Genomic DNA, 19,149 nt, shown 5'->3' on the forward strand with positions numbered 1-19,149 from the left:
GCCCGCGGGGGGCGGGGTTGCTTTGTGGGCGGGGCTCTGTAGGGGGCGGGGCTGCAGGGGAAGGAGGTGGGGGAGGCTGGCCCTGGATCTCTGGATCCCGCGACCCTAGTAGCAGGGTCTCCCCTCCACACTGCTGCCTCCGGACGGGCCCAGGACGGGAGGCTTTCAGTTCGGCCCTGGCTCCCGCGCAGGTGGACACCACCGAGCAGCTGAAGAGGATTTCACGCATGCGGCTGGTCCACTACAGATACAAGCCAGAGTTTGCCGCCACTGCTGGCATCGAGGCCGCGGCGCCAGAAACGGGTAAGGATTCACGTGCGCAGGCTGGGATCTGGTAACTCCGACCCAGTCCCCGTCCTCTGGAAATCCTACTCCCAGGAACCCCTTCCCATGACTCCTGGAAACCTGCCCCCGGGAATCCAGGCCCCCCCGGAAGACCTCCCCTTCGGGCCGGACCCCTCGCCCTTTGACACTGGAAGCCTGGGATTTGTGGCCCTGGGATCCTCGCTCCTCTGTTCCCTAGATGAATCTTGCCTTTATTCTCCTGGATCCCTGCTCCCTTTACCCTGGGGTCCTTACTCCCTGGAATATGCGCCTATCCCTAGCCCAGGGAACCCCACACCTTGATCCCTGGAACTGCGACCCTGTGCCTCGGAGCCCCCTGCTCCAGGGCTCCCTGGATCCCAAATCTCTAGCCCCCAGAATTTCACCCTCACCGATCCCAGCCCCTGCTTACATTACGGTGCTGTGGGCAGTCCTCCCCCCCCCCCCACCCCCGACACACACTTGGCTTGCCTCTCCCCAGGTGTCATCGCTCAGGAGGTGAAGGAGATCCTGCCTGAGGCCGTGAAGGACACTGGAGACGTGGTCTTTGCCAATGGGAAAACCATAGAGAACTTCCTGGTGGTGAACAAGGTCTGTGGAGGACGGACTGAAGGGAGCCCAAGGGGCAGAGGGGTGGACCAGCTGGAGGGCGTTCACCCCCTCTGTAGAGACCGGGGACACTGAAGTGCGGAGAACAGGAGCATTCCCCCTGCCCCCCAGTCTTCTCTCATGCTGCTTCCAGAGCCCCCTCCCCACCCCACTGGGAGAGGGGGAGGTGGGAGGTGGGGACTCTGCCAGTCTGTGGCTGTGCGATCAAGGGCAAGAGGAACGTCCTGAGGGTCATCTTCCTCCCCTGCAAAAGGAGGGAAACCATACTTACTGCTAAGAAGTTCTAACGTGGTTATGGCAAAGCTTAAACATGGGGTTTGTTGTGAGGATAATGTTTGTAACTTTCCTGGCATGAGGCTGGGCACCAACGAGCAGGTGATATGTTTTGGCCTCTGCTGAAGTCTGAGACATCGTGTTCATCAGATGGGGAGATGGAGGGTGGGAGCCTCTGAGGGACAGCGGGTTCTGACCGCGGGTGGGGAAAGGTGCAGAGGCGGGATGCTGTTCGGAGGCAGGCACAGGGAGCCGAGGGAGCTGAGGCTGGACGAGAGGCAAGGCTGGCCTGGGTAGGGAGCCTTTGAGTGCCCTCCTCCTGCACCCCGATGGGCCCATAGCCTGGGGCTCCCAGGGGCTGACTGTGCCCTCGACACTGGCCGTTGCCCGCGGCAGGAGCGCATCTTCATGGAGAACGTGGGTGCTGTGAAGGAGCTGTGCAAGCTGACGGACAACCTGGAGACGCGCATCGATGAGCTGGAGCGCTGGAGCCACAAGCTGGCCAAGCTGCGGCGCCTCGACAGCCTCAAGTCCACCGGCAGCTCGGGCGCCTTCAGGTGGGGGCTCGGGGCCGGGGAGGGCAAGACCCCCTTCCCAGAGGCACCTCTGACCCTGCCCTCTTGCTGCAGCCACGCAGGGAGCCAGTTCAGCCGGGCGGGCAGCGTCCCCCACAAGAAGAGGCCCCCCAAGGTGGCCAGCAAGGTGAGGGTGGGCAGGGACTGGGCCCTCCCCATCCTCGTGGCCTCCCTTTCCAGCTGGCGCCTCTCCAGGCTCACTGACTCCAAGCGCTTCCCCTCCCCTCCCTTCTGGACCCTCTAGCCCTCCCAGCCCCTAGTTTCTCCTTCCTCTCCCTCTGCCCCCCGAGGGGATGAGTACCCCACCTCCAACAGAGCCCACCGTGGGTCAGACCATGGGCTCCGTAAGTCTGGGCCTTTTCCTCCTTTCTTCTTGGTCTTCAGTCATCGTCTGTGGTCCCAGACCAGGCCTGCATCAGCCAGCGGTTCCTGCAGGGAACCATCATCGCCCTGGTGGTGGTCATGGCCTTCAGGTGACTTGTCCCTCAGACTCTGGGGGCGGCTGGCCGGGGACGTCGGGCTGCCCACGGGCCCAGGCCTGGGGGAAGAGGAGGGCGGGGCCTGGAAGATGAAGTGGCTGAGGTCTCGGGGAAGGAAGGGGGGCTGCCTCGTTCTGTCTCCTCCCCCTGGGACTGGGGAGACCCGAGTACAGGCGTCACTTGGGAGTCCAGCCCCTGGGGCCAAAAACCACAGGCCCCACCCTGGAGAGAGGGCGCTGGATGGTGGCTCCAGCTCTAACAGTGGCCCCTTCCTGTGGCTCCCAGCGTGGTGTCCATGTCTACACTGTATGTGCTGAGCCTGCGCACCGAGGAGGACCTGGTGGAAACTGATGGGTATGTCCCTGGAGGCCTGGCTGCGGGGCCATCGCCAGGCCGGGCGGGGCTTTGGTGGGCAGCCCAGGGTCGGAGGAGCCCTGGAGGCTGTCTCCTCTAAAGGGGGTCCCACCTCAGGCTCTTAGCCCGCCAGGGGTTTGTGGGGGCAGGTGGGAAGGCCTCTCTGGAAGGGGGGCAGCTGCTTCACAGTCCTACCGAAGCCGATGTTTCTCCATGGCCTACTCAGTGCTCCTCCAGGTAGCTGGGCCTCTGAGTGGCAGGGGGCATCTGAGGGGCCCAGGTTAGAACAGGGGGTAGGGGAAGGAGGGCCGGGGTGGGGCCTTGGGCTCTTCTGCCCACTGTCACCCTCAGTCCTTGGGCCATCTCTGACCGTGTCTTCTCTTTCTCTCCTCCCCTGTGCCTGCCCCCTCTTTTCCTCTCTGCTGCCCCTTAGCTCTTTTGCCGTGTCCACTTCCTGTCTTCTGGCCCTGCTCCGGCCCCAGCACCCTGGGGGGAGTGAGGCCATGTGCCCATGGTACGTGTCTGGACCAAGCCCTCTCCCTCCTGCCTCTGCCTCCTTTCTGCCTTCCTTGTCCACCTCCTCGCACCCCTCCCGCTTCTCTGGGACTCCCAGGCCTCCTGCTCAGGCTCTCCCAGCCCCTCTGAGCTCAGCCCACCCTTCCCCAGCAGGTCCAGCCAGAGCTTTGGGACCACTCAGCTCCGACAGTCCCCTGTGACCACTGGGCGGCCGGGCACACGGCCCTCTCTGCTGCTGGGTGCGTGCCGGGGCGTGGGTTTGGAGGGATGGGATGGGGAGAGGTGGCTGTGTTCTGGGTCGGGGGGCTCTGCTGCCCCACTCCGGCTCATACAGCCTCTGGTTTCCTCAGTTACCACTGGCCCGACCAGCTCGGCCCCAGCTCCAGCCCTCCGCACCTTGGACCTGTGCTCCAGCCGCCCCTGCCCAGTCGTCTGCTGCTCCTCGCCCAGCCCCAGCCCCACCACTGACCCTAGCCTTGGCCCCAGCTTTAATCCTGGCCATGGTCTCAGCCCCAGTCCCGGCCCCTCCACCAACCGCTCAGGTATGGCTCGCTTGGGGCCAGGTTTTGGGTTGGAGGGGTTTTTACAGGAGGCCTGAGAAAGGCCCCAAAGACTCATTGGTGGGAGGGTCTGGTCTCCTGGAGCCCAGAATGAGGCTCTGGAGAAAGACTGGGGGTTCCCCCTGCGGAGCCCAGGAGATAGAAGGGAGTCACCCAGAGTCCAGTCGGGCCCTCAAGACAGCTGGGCAGGAGGCAGCCCGTGCCTGCCTCTCAGCCTGTGCCTGGTTCTCTCCACAGGCCCCAGCCAGATGGCCCTGCTGCCAGTCACCAACATCAGAGCCAAGTCCTGGGGCCTGTCGGCCAATGGCATTGGCTACTTCAAGCATCCAAAGAACTCGGACCCTGTGGCCAGCCCTGTGGTCCCCTTTCCTGGAGGCCAGGGCAAAGCCAAGAACAGCCCTAGCCTTGGTCTCCATGTCCGGGGCCGCCGAGGGGTCCCTCAGCTTGGCCTGAGCCCTGCTCAGCCCACCCAGGCCCGGAGCCAGCCAGGTACCTGCCCTACCCCCTCCCCCGCTCAGCCCAACCCGGCAAGGCTCACTGGCCGGGGCCCATTTCAGCCCATCACCAGAATACCTGGGTTCAGAATTGGCAGTCGACAGACATTTGCTGAGCATTACTAAGTCCCAGGAATCAGGCCAGGCTGATTATATAGCGTTATATCGATCACCTCGTTTAATCTTCACAACACTCCTGCGAGAAAGGAATCGTCCCCATTGTTCAGATGAGGAAATGGAAACTGGGGTGAAGTGACTTGCCCAGGGTCATACAGCTTTTTAGCGGCAGAGGTGGAATTTGATCCCAAGTCCACGTGGCTCCTTTTATGTCACCATGCCAGGGCAAGAAGGGTACTGTTCAGGGTCCCCCCAATTTTCCAAACCTCAAACCTTTGGTTTTAACAAAGCTAGGGGACCCTTCATTGGTTTTCAAACCGGGTTTCTCTGAAGTATCCCCGGGGCTGCCTTGGAGGTTGAAGGGGAGGCCGAGAACCTTCCTGGCTTCAACCAGGCACCTCTGCTCTAGGTATTGGGCCTCCTCATCAACTTCCATTTGATGGGTTTTGTGGCTTAAAGAGAAAAAAATAAAAAAGCTTAGAAACTGTGGTTTGCCGAGATTGAAGTTCAGAGTGATGGGGAAACCCCACGGGGTGGATGCTTACCAGGCAGCTGTTTCCTGGGCCCCTTCTCTGTGACTGGCTCCGTACAGGGCACCGGGGGTGATGGAGACGCATGTGCCCTGCCCCCAAGGGCTCACAGACACGAAAACAGCAGTGTGGTGAGGCTCTGAGGGGACACACAGGCAGCTTGGCGACTGGGGAGGGCACAGAATCCAGACTGAGGTGGGGAGGTGATCAGGGGAGGCTTTCCTGGAGGAGGCGACATTGAAGCTGAGTCTTTGAAGGACAGTGGGGCCCTGATTTGTGTGTGTGAATACTCCCGCCATGGCAGATTTCAAGCTACCAACTTGATGTCACTGCCCCCCGAGTTGGGAAGCGATGTGTGCGGTCAGGAACAGGAGCCGGAAGAGCGGGCTCCTGTACGCCCCGTGCAGGGGTACGGAAGACCCATCCCTACTTCTGGGTGTTCTGGGTCCGTCAAGGAGGCACACCTCAGGCTCATGGGAACTGCGTAGTCCTAGGGCTGCTGGGGAAGATGGTGACCCCAGCCGTTGTGAGAGTCTGGAAAGAATAACCTGAAATTTATTCCTGCTGAGGTGTGAATGACTGATGCGAGTCTCGGCAAGGACAGGTTTGGCTGCTTCTCATTTGTGTCCTGTCTTGTCACCCTCCTTCCTGCGCCAGTGGCCTCTCTCCTTGCAGACCCAGTGCCGTCCCTGACCTCCATCCAGGTGCTGGAGAATTCGATGCCCATCACGTCCCAGTACTGCTCCTCAGAGGACGCCTGCAGGTGGGCTTGGCTACCTCCCTCCCCCCGCACCCCGGACAGGTTCCCTCTGGTAACGTGAGCCCAGGCAGTCCAGGTGTTCAGATCTTGCTCCCCTCAGGGAGGAACTTCCCCCTCAAGGTGGGGCAGCGTCTTTCCAGGCCCCTGAAGGGCTCCACTGTAGACTGGGGGCTGAGGAGTTGATGGGAGTCGGGGGGCGGGGCACAGGGTGGCCTTGGGTTGAGCAGTCAGCTTTGCCCTTTCAGGCCTGGAAACTTCACCTACCACATCCCCATCAGCAGCAGCACCCCGCTGCACCTCCGCCTGACCCTGCAGATGAAGTGAGTGCTGCCGTGGGGGATGGAGACCCAGTGGTCCCAGGCAACCGGGGGAGGGGGCGGAGGACGGGTGCTAGCTTTATTGCCTGCTCCATGCTTCACTGGCTGTGTGACCTGGTAACCTCCAGGCATCGGTTCCTCATCTGTGAAATGGGCTGCTGCCTCCCAGAGGCTGTGAAGGCTGTGTGGGACGGTGGATGGGAAAGGATTTGTAGCCGTCTGGAGCCTTGACGGCTACGCATCATTTTCAGGCTGTGAGGATTCAGTGCCCTGTTTCACCGGGGTGAGGGAGGTAGAGTGGAGGGCTGGCTGGGAGCGGGCTGGGGTGGAGGAGCTCAGAACCCCACTTCCCTGCTAACTGGGTCTCTCCCAGCTCCTCGGCCCCCGTGTCCGTGGTGCTGTGCAGCTTGATGTCAAAGGAGGAGCCGTGTGAGGAGGGGGGCTTTCCACAGAGCCTCCATGCCCACCAGGACACCCAGGTAGGAGACTGGGAAGCTGTGGGCCAGCCAGGCCGGAGCTTCCTCCCCCCGGCACATCTGGGCTCCCAAGCGGGAGAGGAGAGGGAGCCGGAGTCAAGAGTGCAGGCATCTCCACGAAGGACACTTTGGGGCCTCCATGTCTCAGGGAGGGGGGCATGCGTGCACCGCTCACCGCTGAGTGTCTCCCGGCCCTGTCCCTGGCCTGACGAAAGCCTGGGGAGGAAGACAGTTCCACAAGGCCTAACCTGGGGTGAGCACAATGGTGGAGACCGGGAGGGCGTGCGGAGGGCGTCCTGGGAGCCTGTGGCAGGGAGAGCTGACCTTGTGTGGTCTCAGGGTCAGGCCAGCTGCCCCCAAGTGATGTTTGATTGAGATGAGACCTGAAGGGCAATATGGGATCAGCTGGGGAAAGGAAAGGGGACAGCGTCCCAGGAGTAGGGGAGCAGCGGGTGCAGAGGCCTGGCCGCCAGGGAGAGCACGGCGCGCTGGCAGAGCTGGAAACGTGGCGAGGGCCGTGCGCCAGGGGAGACGGGAAGGAGGCTGGGCCTGAAGCTCGGGCGGGGGCGGTGGCATGGTTCCATCTGTGACTTTGGAAGGTCTCTTGGGCTGTGTGGAGGGGGCTGCCTCCTGGTCTGGGAACCTGTCACCGTCCGGCTCCTCTCTGGCCATGTGACCCGAAGTTGTGACTCTCAGCACAGGTTAAGGAAATTTCTTCTCACCCACTCGTGTGTTTATTCAACAAATATCTATTGGGGCATCCTCTGTCCCAGGCCCTGCGCTGGGCCCAGCTGAGGGGAGACAGAGGTAGGGAAGAAACAGGCCTTGCCTTCCAAGAAAGCACTCTCTAGCCAGGGAGAAAAGAGGTGCAGAAAGTAGCTTGAGTAGAGGATGGAGTGGGTGAGAGCCCTGAAGAGGCTCAGGCCCTGGGCGGGGAGGGCTTGAATCCCAGCGTCCGTGGAGTTTAGGCAGGTAACTCAGCAGTGTCCTCGCCTGTAAGCAGCACCGCCTCAGTGGGTTGCAGTGCGGATGGGGTGAGTGAACTACTTGGATGTGCCCGGAGCACAGTGGTGAGAGGGAAGGCAGTAAGAGACCAGCGGCTGCGGGCCCCCAGGTGCCTGGCACGCAGTACACACAGACGGTGGGTGCTGTTGCTCCCCGAAGTAGAAAGTGCCCCCTCCGATCTCTCTTCACGTCTCTGCTTCTCCGCTTTGTAAACCGTGCCACAGAGCCAGGGCTGCGACGGCCATGGCGAGGGATGCCGGTTGGGATGGGGCAGGGGGTGGGGGGCTGCGCAGCTGTCCTGACCCCTCTCCCCCCCTCCCCCCTCTCCCCAGGGCACCTCCCACCAGTGGCCAGTAACCATCCTGTCCTTCCGCAGATTCACCTACCACTTCCGGGTGGCACTGCTGGTGAGCACCGGCGCCCTGTCTGCCCCCAGAGGTTCAGGGTGGGGCTTGGGAGAACGGGGGGGGGGGGGGGGACTGAAGATCACATGGCGGGACACGGGGCAGTGTCAGGCGACGTCAGCAGGGGGAGCGCCTCTGGCCCCCACCCCTGGAGCCACCTCACTGGTTCCCACTGCCCTTCCCCCCAGGGTCAGGCCAACTGCAGCTTGGAGGCCCCGGTCTGGCCGGCCGCAGACTACTACTTCCACTTCTACCGCCTGTGTGACTGAGCTGCCCTCGGAGGCAGCGCCACAGCAGGGCCCGGGGGTCCCCGGGCGCCCCCTCCACACTGGATGCCATGGTGTTACACTGGAGCCCCGCCGCTGGCACCTCCGCGGAGGAGGTGAGGCGGCTCGGCCCTCCCAGCGCCTGGTGACACTGGAAGTCCTCACACTGGAGCCGCTAGTCCTGCTGGCGGCGCCCCCAGACCACGGAGGGCGCTGGAGGGAGACCTGTGGGCCCAGGCCGGCCCGATTCACGTGGGTCCAGATATGGCCGATGGAGGGCTGGCGGGCGGCAGCGCCCCAGAGGCGGGGGAAGCCCGTGACTCAGCCCAGAGCCCCCCCTTCCTGCCTCCCCTTCTGCGACTGGGAGCCACCCCTCTTTTGGAGAGAGGACCCATCCGCCTTTGAGACCAGCGGGGGCTTGGCTCGAGCCCTCAGAGACTTGGCTGGACCCACGAGTCAGTGGAGGGCGGACAGCCCTTACCCTTGAAGCTGCTCCCTGGGGAGGGCTAGGTGGTGGACTTCTTAGGGTCTGACTGTTACTAGACTTGGACTTCTAAGCTTTAAGCACGGCCCAGGAGGTCTCTTCTCCCTGGGAGAGCTTGGCTCCAAGAGCTCCCAGGGCAGCTGAAGCCAGCCCTGGATGGGCTGACCGCGTGCCTTGTGTACACTTAGTGCCTGGCTGAACCAGGGGAGCCTGTGGGCCAGGTAAGCCTTGGACTCTTGAACCTGGAGTATCCCGAAGGGAAGGAAGTTCCCTGTGAGCCCCCAGATGGCGTTGTGGCCCCACGGCCTGGGCCCCTGGGAGCTTCCAGAGCTCACAGAGGTCTCTGAGCAGAGGAGCGGGAATCCCTGCAAGGCAGCAGGCCGGTCTTGTCTGGTGGGTGGATGCAAAGAGCTTTTGCTGTTATTAATGAAATAATTACTAAAATGCACTTAAACCAGGGCAGGAGTGGAAGGATGGAGATGGAAAGCCCGGAGTGGGCCAGAGCCCTGGGGGGACACTTGAAAGGCAGGGCCCTGGCTCTGATCCATCCCAGGGAGCCTTGAGACACCCATCCCACTCCCTACCACCAGGAGTGGCTTTTCCCTCCACTCTTGTCTGCTGGTGGCCTCACCTCCTCGGATTAAAGGGCTCCTGTGCTGGGCTTGGACAGCCAGGCTGGGGGCCCCGTGCTCGGCAGTAGTCCCAGTTCTGCCCACTCCTCCCAGGAACAGAGTGGTGGGCTTGGGTTACAGAAGAAGTCTTATCTCAAGTGCCAATGTTAACCTTTCTTAGTGGGTATCTGGAGCTTTCTGAGCCCACATCCAGGCTCATGGAAGGAGAGTGGAAATCATTTCGCCGTGTCTGCCATGGGTTCAGAAATGGGGATGGAAATGCCGTCCTTGCCCTGTGATATTCTGCCACCTCTTTGGGAGCCAGGCCTTGCCCCATCTACCTCTCATTCTCAGCTTTGAGTGGGAGGCCTTTCTGTGAGAGACCTGAATCTTGAAGAAGCCTAGGAACCGCGGGCCCCCTTCTGCTAGGGATGTCAAAGCACTTCTCCTCGGGATACGGAAACACAGGGGGAATGGGGGTAGCAAGGATACCTCGCCTCCCAGCCCCCTCCCCAGTGTGGCCCCTCCTTCCGACATAGGAATTACATGGCTCCCCACACCATGCTGGCGGCCGAGGCCTACTTAGCGCTGCTCTGTTCTCCTTCCTCCCACTGGTGGAACCCTCCCTAAATGCCATAAAACTACTGAGCCCTGCCCCTTCTAATAGGATTCTGGGGCTTCCTCAGTGGGGGCACAAGTTCTTGGACCGCGGCCCCCCTGTACTTAACTGGAAGGTGACCCTCCACTGCCCCCTGGAGCCATCTGGACACAGCATCGCCCCAATCTGGTTGGCAGCTGGCTGTTTCCATGCCTGGGGAGGGGGTCCTCAGTGCTGTTTGGGGCCAAGGGGGGGGCGGGTGGTCAACCTTGGACTAAAGTTGCCTTAAGCCCAGTGAGGGAAAGGGGCTTCAGGGAAGGCCAGTGGGCCACCTGCTGGAGGCTGACAGCTGCCTGGCGGGCGCCGGTGAGTGGGAGTCTTGGCTCCACCCCCTACCCCTCCCCTCCTCTCTCCCCTTTGCATCTCCCCTCCCTTCCTCTCTCCCCTTTGCATCTCCCCTCCCTTCCTCTCTCCCCTTTGCATCTCCCCTCCCTTCCTCTCTCCCTACAGCATTTACTCCTATAGCCACTGGGCCGATCTCCCCCACGCTTCAAGCTGTACACAGCGCCTCTCAGTGCACAAGTGCCCCTGCCCACGTTCCAGCCCCGGGAAAGCCTGCGTGTGCATAGCGCGCCCCTTCCCTCCCACTTAACTCCCCCTTCCTGCCCCTGAGCTTTGACTCATATTTATCGCATACCAACTCTGACTCTGGAATGGGCAGAGGGAAGCAGCCCCAGGCCTGCTTGCTTCCTGTCCCCTGAACTGTTCTTTTCTGAAGTAAATATACGTATATAAATAAATGTATAAACACTGCTTTGTATCTGAGCTTGCCTCCCCGTCTTCTTGAGATTGTTCTGGTGGGAGATGGGGTCGCCTGTGGGCCTGGGACCAACTGCGGCCCCCTGAGCCCGGTGGATGCTTCGTACCCCATTATCCCTCGTAGCTTCAGGCCCGGCTGGGGAACAGGATGCAGCAGCCCCTTCCCCTAGCCACACCCCATGGACCTACTGCTGCCCTGACTGCGTTAACAGTAGCCACCTTAGGGGAAAGCTGAGCCTTTCGAGGGTCCCCGGCACCACTCAGAGGAGGGGACTGGCCCAGGGCAGACTTGACTGGTACGGGTTCCTACAGAATTTTACACTAGAAGCCACGGTGGAGGGCAGGCCCAGCCCCTTCCTATCCACAGGTGAGCCCTCAATTCTAAGGAAAAGACACTCCCCATATCCCTCTCATAGGCAGAGGGCAGGGCTTCCCAGCAGCAGGAACCACCTGAAAGGCAGGAGAAATGAGAAGGGGTGGGACTGGGGAAGTCGTGGGTCCCAGCACCTGCACCACTCCCACCCCCAGGACGGGCACCAGGCGGGGCTGTCACACATCTGCCTTTATTGTGAGCAGCAGGTGGGACACTTCCGGCATAGTAAAAAAAACTAATTTACAAAAGCAGGGATTCAGTGAAGCCGCCTGGCTGGTACCTGAAAAAGAGGGGTATCAAAATGAGAGCAGTGACCCTTCTTTCCATCAGCTTTTCTCCCCAAACCCCTATGCTCCTGGGGCAAGGGCTGATGGGCACAGTCCTTTGAAGCAGGGCCACCAGAGCCAATTGACTCTAAGTGACCTGTTTGGTGGATTATCTGCAGCAAGGTTGCGGGTATTTTTTTTCAGTCAGTTAGTCAAAATTTATTTCAATGACTGAAAACGTTGAAACTAACTAAAATGCTACTCCTGGCAGCAAGTCCAGGATCCTGGCCCCTTGCTGGGTCACTCCCCAGAGGCTCTCCAATCACTGTGTACGACGGGTAAGAACGCAGATGTGTAAGCACGGGAAGCCTGTGCCCACAGCCCTACGTAGTATATCCCAGAGCCAGGTCGAGGCCTTGGACAGTGTGGAGACCTCAGAACTGACAAAGGTGGTCCCACTTGGCTCAAATCCCCATTAGGGGACAGGGAAAGGGGCACGTGTGTGGTGTCCCTATCCATTCTGCTGAGTCTCACTCCATTAACCGAGGGGTCATGCAGGCCCAAGGACCCCGCTGATGTGGGCATGGGGAGGCCCCTCCAGTGTCCCACCCTGTCACTGCTCTTACCCTTGGGAGCTCATACGTAGATGCCGACCCAGAGCAGCAGGAAGAGCACTCCAAAGCCCATGAAGAGTGAAGCCACCAAAGAGATGAGGAGCTCTTTGTAGATATCTCGAGTGTATTTGGTGGAAGTGACCTCATAACTGGCAGGGCAATTAAGGAGAAGCAAAGGGATGGCTGGTCTGGCTCCGGGCAGAGGGGCCCAAGAGGTGACCTAGACTCTGGTGCTCCTACCACCCTTCCACCACCCATGAAGAAAATGAAGCCCAGAGGGGTTAGGTCACACAGCTAATGAGCGGCAGAGCTGGGACTGGCCCTCGTACCTCCTGACACCTGAGCGCACCACTCCTGACACCACTTTCTCAACTTCAGGTCCCCATGCCTATAGCCTCCAGTGCAGCCAGGCCCTCTGCTCACCGTCCTGGAATACGGAAGAGCGAATTGAGCTCACCTGAACCTGGAAAATAAGGCCACAACCTGACTTTGGACGTCAACAGCCTTCCCTCAACCTCCTTACCATCCCCCATCGCCACACCGGAACAAAACCGGCAGGGTGCATGTACCCAGCATGGTTCCTCCCTCAGTTTCCCTCCTCACTAATTCTGCCCCACTGGCTGCTCAGTGAAAGGATACACGAAGAACCAGGCGGTGAAGAACATGCCAATGGCCAACAGCACCACAGTCAGATGCGGAAAGACAGCTGGGTTCACTGGACTGGTGTATCTGCTCATGGCCTCAAGCTCCTAAGGGAAGGCGTGAGATCAGAGCCATCAAAGAATCCCATGACCTCAATCTGGGGGGGACTATGGGGTTATCACAGAGCCTCGTGCTACTGTGACTGCTAGAAGCTTATTTCAGCTTGGGAAATGTGGAAATCCTTCAGAACCACCGTCAAATGATTCCGTTTGGGAATGACAACAATTACATCTTAAACTAAGGTGGCACTTCGTCTTTTCAATACGAGACAAGATGGGCAGCTGAGAGTCGGAGGCTGAGGCACAGAAGGTGACTGATTAGCTACAGATCAATGGTCCTTAACATTTTCTGAGGCCACCGGCCACCATGAAAAAAACGTGATGAAAGGGACAAACCGCACACAAGAAAAAGTTTGCTTATAATTTTAGGAGCTTTATGGACCCATGTCTGTAGACTTCCAGCTCAGAATCCCTGCTGAAAGACAGACTCTGGACTGGTACCCAGATCTCAACTCCTAATCTTGTATTCTTCCCACTACACAATTAAGGAATCTCAGGACCTACAGGCAAAAGACATAAGTTAAAATTCTGGGGCTTCACTGGTGGCGCAGTGGTTAAGAATCCGCCTGCCAACGCAGGGGACACGGCTTCGAGCCCTGGTCCAGGAAGACCCCATGTGCCGTGGAGCAACTAAGCCCGTGCGCCACAACTACTGAGCCTGTGTTCTAGAGCCTGTGCTCTGCAACAAGAGAAGCCACCGCAATGAGAAGCCCAGGCACCGCAACGAAGAGTAGCCCCCACTTGCTGCAACTAGAGAAAGCCCAAGTGCAGCAATGAAGACCCAAGGCAGCCAAAAATAAAATAAATTAAATAAATTAAAAGTAAGTAAATAAACAAAGTGATTATAATAACAAAGTGATTATAATAATAACTCTCTCACAAGGCTGACGTATGATTTAAGAAAGGCGACAAACGCAATAGCATCTAACTCACTGCCTGGCATAGAGTAGTTGCTCAATAGGTGTTTGTTTCCCTCCCAAGGTTATAGGGAAGATTATGAGATAATGCTTGTGAAAGAGGGCTGTAAACGTAAAGTTCTGTACAAATGTTAACTTCCATTGTCACCCACCAGCCAACGCTTCTAAAATCCAGAACACAACAACTCTAGAGAAGTAAATTGACCTCATTGTTCTCAGAGACACTGGAATTCAATTCAGTAAACATTTATGCCCCCCTAAAAATGGTAAAGACAATCGCTGCCATTGATTGAGCCTCCAATTGCTGGCCCCGTGTTTGGCACTGGAAATACAAAGATGAATAGACATCATCCCAGGGCTAGAGGCACGTCAGATGGTGGTCACTAGGAGGCGTGGCAAATAACATAGAAGTCCACGACACGTGGCAAGAGGTCTGTACATAGGTTGCGAGGCTCCCAGGAGAAAGAGGACAAGTGCCCGAGACAGTTGTTAGTACTTCATCAAGAAGGTGACTTTTGCCCGGGACCGTATAGTATGAGTACGAGTTCGGCAGGCGGGAAAAACTTTGCAGATAGAGGTAACAGATTGATCACAAGTAACAGAGATAAAAGCTCGAAGGTATTAGAAATGCTCCCCATGCTCCTCATCCTTATAAATCGTTAGACCAGAAACCCAGTGCGATCAAAACCTCAGCCTAAGGACTCCATGGCAAGGGGCTTCCCTTCCCCGCCCCTCAGCCCAAGCCGAAGGATCCAGGAGCCTCCAGCCCTCTGGACCTCGGACATCTGAGGCTTCTGCGAGAAAAACAGGGCGCGGGACGGGCCCCGAGGGGTCCCCAAAGTCCCATCCGGAACTCCCCTCAACGCTCTCACCATTTTGCCAGGCACAGGATAAACCGCCGCTCAGCCACCGGAAGAACACGTCGGCAGGAGCAGGCGCGCTGCTCAGCCGGAAGAGGAAGTGCAGCTGCACAGGTGGCATTGTGGGATTTGTAGTCGTGTGGTTTCGGGTGTGGCGGGATCTGGGGCCTGCGGGGCGACCGTGGTGGAGTGGGAGCAAGCGGTAGAGAAGGGTAGGGTCGGCTCGCTGAGCGAGTCCGTTCACCCTGGCGGGACTGTTTGTCGTGAGAGAAGCTGGCCGAGAGGGCCGGGGCCTGTACTACACTTCCCAGGAGGCTGTGCGCCGCGGCAGGTCACGTGACGGGAGCGCGGGCTTTGGAAGGCGGCGGACTGAGAGGGTATCTGCGGCTAGTGCCTAGGAGGCGGCGGCGCTGAGGAGGGAGTTGGGCTGAGATCTTTCCTGGGCCACGCCGGAGCGCCCCAGAAGCCAGGTGAGACCCTCCGGAAGCGTCTCCGAGAGCGGCGGGCCGTTTTGCCCCGGATGCTGGGGAAGACCGGCGGCTGCCGCGGGCGGGGCGGAGCGAGCGCGGGATTCGCAGTCAGGCGGGCCCGCCACTTTCCCCGCTATGAGCCCAGGGCCAGTCGCTTAACTTCCGAGCCTCTTTCATCATTTGTAGAAAGAAGATAACTCCCAGCTCATGAGGTCGTTGTGTATTGTGACTAAGCTCCTGGAGGAGAGACATTTTTTTGAGCTGCACTCGTTCACATCCCTTTCCTGCCTGCGTTTGTCGGACGTAGGGGGAGGATGCCCGGCTAACGAGGCGTTGTCCCCTCGGTCCACGTTCTAGCAAAGCAGGCAGCTTGAGGCACGAACCAAAGGATCGAGTGGGTTCTGCAGGGAGAACGTTTACGAGCACCTAATGTTTGTCGGGGGTTTTTTGTCTGTTATCTCAGTTAACTCTCAGGAGGCCTTAGTATTAATTGAGTGGATTTCCTTACCGGACTGTACGTTTCTTGACGATGGGAACCTTGTCTTGTTCTTCTCATCTTCCGAGGTGCTGACTTGGTGTCGTTTTGTTGTGCTAGATACGTTTAGCCGAGGGCGTGAAGTTGGTGAGATAGCACCCCTGGTAACCCTTCCTCCTTTTGCATCCTTTAAGTTCTTCCTTGTCTTACCCGCCTTTCTCTTTTAGCTGTCTCTCTGTATTGCTATGGGAATTCAAGGACTGGCCAAACTGATTGCCGATGTGGCCCCCAGTGCCATCCGGGAGAATGACATCAAGAGCTACTTTGGCCGCAAGGTGGCTATCGATGCCTCCATGAGCATTTATCAGTTCCTAATAGCTGTTCGCCAAGGGGGGGATGTGCTGCAGAATGAGGAGGGTGAGACCACCAGCCACCTGATGGGCATGTTCTACCGCACCATCCGCATGATGGAGAACGGCATCAAGCCCGTGTACGTCTTTGACGGCAAGCCGCCACAGCTCAAGTCAGGGGAGCTGGCCAAACGCAGCGAGCGGCGGGCTGAGGCGGAGAAGCAGCTGCAGCAGGCCCAGGCTGCTGGGGCCGAAGGGGAGGTGGAGAAGTTTACGAAGCGGCTGGTGAAGGTCACCAAGCAGCACAATGATGAGTGCAAGCATCTCCTGAGCCTCATGGGCATCCCATACCTCGATGCGCCCAGCGAGGCTGAGGCCAGCTGTGCCGCCCTGGTGAAGGCCGGCAGAGTCTATGCCGCGGCCACCGAGGACATGGATTGCCTGACCTTTGGCAGCCCTGTGCTCATGCGGCACCTGACCGCTAGCGAGGCCAAGAAGCTGCCCATCCAGGAGTTCCACCTGAGCCGGATTCTGCAGGAGCTGGGCCTGAGCCAGGAGCAGTTTGTGGATCTGTGCATCCTGCTGGGCAGCGACTACTGTGAGACCATTCGGGGCATTGGGCCCAAGCGGGCCGTGGACCTCATCCAGAAGCACAAGAGCATCGAGGAGATCGTGCGTCGGCTCGACCCCAACAAGTACCCTGTGCCAGAAAATTGGCTCCACAAGGAGGCCCAGCAGCTCTTCCTGGAGCCCGAGGTGCTGGACCCGGAATCTGTGGAGCTGAAGTGGAGCGAGCCAAATGAAGAAGAGCTCGTCAAGTTCATGTGTGGTGAAAAGCAGTTCTCCGAGGAGCGAATCCGCAGCGGGGTCAGGAGGCTGAGCAAGAGCCGCCAGGGCAGCACCCAGGGCCGCCTGGATGATTTCTTCAAGGTGACTGGCTCCCTGTCTTCAGCTAAGCGCAAGGAGCCAGAACCCAAGGGGTCCGCTAAGAAGAGGGCAAAGACTGGGGCAGCAGGGAAGTTCAAAAGGGGAAAATAAACGGGTTTCCCTTCATTATACCTCCTTGACCCCAGAATATCTGCCGTGTTGTACCCGCAAGAGCTGGCGCTGGAGAAACCTCCGTGGGGGTGGGGAGGGGCTTGCTTTGCTTCCCTAGCACCACCCTGCTCAGTAGTGCTTTTCCCTTTGTTACTTGATCTCATGGCAGGAAGGCCACAGAGGTTTGTTGTTTTCTTCTTTTTTAGCTCAGGAAAGTATGTCAGGCTCAAGCCACCTCTCAGGCAATTTAATGGACACTGAATCCATTGTTAGTGAAAGTGATAGCAGCAAGTTTTGAAGAAGAAAGAGGGAGATAAATGGTGGAGACAAAAGACTGGAAATGATTTCCTGCCTGGCCAACTGGTGGCTGGTGGGAGGTGACCGTGGGACTAGACTGTGCTTCTCTTTGGCTCAGCCGTGACCCACCCTGAAGGGTAGCCATCAGGAAGATGCAGTCTTAAACAGATGGGAAGAGCTGCCGAGAAATAAGATAGGCAGAGTCCCTGGAGTTGGCAACAAGGGTTTGATTACCAGCTGTGTGTCCTGAGGTGGGCAGAAACTTGAACTTGCTATGTACATAACTCTAGTTTTTACAGTGGTTATTCAGAGGCATAAAGTGGTGGTGCTTCACATGGCCTCTGAGGCAGTTGAGTTGAAACTTTGGGATAAGATGCTGGGTTTTTTGTTGTGAAAGATATGAGGAGAAAAGAGTCAATAAAATTATAAAAGTAACCAGAATGTCCTGTTCTTTGAGAACATTTGAAGACATCTCAAGTGCCCCAGGTTTCAGGCAGTATAAAATATTCTTTTCACTCCAAGTTAACGTGCTGGAATTGCACTGTAGTAATGGGTGGTTTGAGAGTGGCCACAAGATGGCACCATGCTCCATAGAATGGCCAAAGCAGCTTTGGCAGTACTTCAGCCATTTAGAGGATGATGCCTAGTTTATCTTGCTGGGAAAGGAGTTTTAATAAATTGAACGAATTTCTAGTTTTCCACCTACTGTGTGAGACAGAGGAGCTCCTTTGAGAAATCCTCACAATTTAGATCAACTACTTCATAGCATCCAAGCATTTACTTTACCAGTTTGTAAATCGTGAAAGCTGCCATTCAAAAATCACTTTCTTAAAAAAAAAAAAAAAAAAAAAAATCACTTTCTTGTTCCCTTTGTGACGTCAACTTCAGGTTACTGTATTTCATAGAGGTGGAATGTTTTTGTACTGAAATTTTTATAATCCTAATAAAACTTGATGGGGGCTGTCCTGTTTGAGTTTCTAATTTTGTAGCATTCCTATCACTTACTGCCATTTAAAGTTAACCAAGGACACTTAAGTGGTCTGAAATTTAAGTTGACAGTATTTCAACAGATTAAGCAGGTAGAAGACTAAAGACTAGTAGTTTTCAAACTCTTGATCTTAGTTATCTGTTCACTGCTCTGTCTCTAGCAGTTGACAAATGAAACCAATTTTCCAGATCGAAGCAAGCCACACAACTTATTTGAGCTCCGTTTTTTTTTTGGCTGCACCACGCAGTATGCGAGATCTTCATTCCCCAACCAGAGCTCAGACCTGTGCCCCCTGCAGTGGAAGTGTGGAGTCCTAACCACTGGACCGCCAGGGAATTTCCCTGAGCTCCATTTTCTCATTCAGGTAATTTGATTCTAAGCCTGCAGTAATGGTGATGGGGCCCAGAGGTGGGAAGACTTAGGTGTTACCACCTCAGCGCAGTAGCTCTAGTTAAGGGCCTGTCCCCTGTGGTAGCAGGTAGCGTGGTTTGTTTTCCTTTTATTTTTGAAGTTGAGTTATCTGGTCTTTTCCAGTTTACTAACCACTGCAGGGAAAATCAATCCTGCAAATTCTATTTAGCACATTTTTTAAAATAAATTTATTTTTATTTATTTTTGGCTGCACTGGGTCTAAGTAGCTGCGCAGGCTTTCTCTAGTTGCAGCGAGTGGGGGCTACTCTTCGTTGTGGTGTGCAGGCTTCTCATTGCGGTGGCTTCTCTTGTTGCAGAGCATGTGCTCTAGGCACACGGGCTCAGTAGTTGTGGCTCGCGGGCTCTAGAGCGCAGGCTCAGTAGTTGTGGCGCATTAGTTGCTCTGCGGCATGTGGGATCTTCCCAGACCAGGGCTTGAACCCGTGTCCCCTGCATTGGCAGGTGGATTCTTAACCATTGCGCCACCAGGGAAGCCCTGGCGCACTCTAATATTCGTGCTTGGAGAGGAGAGCTGTTCTAGTAGGGCAGTGGTTAAAAGGGCATTGCTTTGCAGTCCAGCTCTGAGGTGTTATGCCTTACAGAGATTTAGGCAAAAAGGAAACTTATGGAGACTACCTACACAGACTATCAGAGTTTAAAAGGGTGAGGGCATCGCCTCATGGTAGAAGGAAGCAGTGCACTAAACACTAGAATTCGCTAGCGCACACAGTCTAGCATTGGAACACGTGGGTATCATG

The 19,149-nt window shown here is 57.4% G+C and overlaps 3 protein-coding genes across 13 annotated transcripts in view; 2 read left to right on the forward strand and 1 right to left on the reverse strand.

The window, feature by feature from the left end:
- MYRF (myelin regulatory factor) overlaps nt 1-10,577 on the forward strand; it is a 33,337-nt gene extending 22,760 nt beyond the window's left edge. For 5 of the 11 annotated variants that reach the window (XM_059931730.1, XM_059931735.1, XM_059931738.1 and 2 more), the window contains 13 exons: nt 192-303; nt 806-915; nt 1,603-1,763; nt 1,836-1,908; nt 2,166-2,254; nt 2,546-2,614; nt 3,048-3,128; nt 3,281-3,369; nt 3,481-3,672; nt 3,928-4,179; nt 5,489-5,594; nt 5,837-5,911; nt 6,282-7,713. In XM_059931730.1, coding sequence (XP_059787713.1) covers nt 192-303; nt 806-915; nt 1,603-1,763; nt 1,836-1,908; nt 2,166-2,254; nt 2,546-2,614; nt 3,048-3,128; nt 3,281-3,369; nt 3,481-3,672; nt 3,928-4,179; nt 5,489-5,594; nt 5,837-5,911; nt 6,282-6,759 — 1,887 coding nt within the window. In that variant the 3' untranslated portion in view covers nt 6,760-7,713. The other 6 variants (XM_059931736.1, XM_059931737.1, XM_059931741.1 and 3 more) reach the window with 6 other exon arrangements.
- A 541-nt stretch (nt 10,578-11,118) lies between these two features.
- On the reverse strand, nt 11,119-14,447 carry TMEM258 (transmembrane protein 258). Its single transcript, XM_059929751.1, has 4 exons — nt 14,375-14,447; nt 12,464-12,573; nt 11,837-11,973; nt 11,119-11,224 (listed from the first exon to the last, which is right to left on the reverse strand). The coding sequence occupies exons 1-3, from the start codon at nt 14,375-14,377 to the stop codon at nt 11,847-11,849; spliced, it is 240 nt and encodes a 79-aa protein (XP_059785734.1). The 5' UTR covers nt 14,378-14,447; the 3' UTR covers nt 11,119-11,224; nt 11,837-11,846.
- A 236-nt stretch (nt 14,448-14,683) lies between these two features.
- FEN1 (flap structure-specific endonuclease 1) lies at nt 14,684-17,973 on the forward strand. The gene is made up of 2 exons (XM_059931751.1): nt 14,684-14,832; nt 15,535-17,973. The coding sequence occupies exon 2, from the start codon at nt 15,553-15,555 to the stop codon at nt 16,693-16,695; it is 1,143 nt and encodes a 380-aa protein (XP_059787734.1). The 5' UTR covers nt 14,684-14,832; nt 15,535-15,552; the 3' UTR covers nt 16,696-17,973.
- Nucleotides 17,974-19,149: the final 1,176 nt, after the last annotated feature.

This window comes from Balaenoptera ricei, chromosome 8, assembly GCF_028023285.1.
Source record: "Balaenoptera ricei isolate mBalRic1 chromosome 8, mBalRic1.hap2, whole genome shotgun sequence".
NCBI lineage: Eukaryota > Metazoa > Chordata > Mammalia > Artiodactyla > Balaenopteridae > Balaenoptera > Balaenoptera ricei.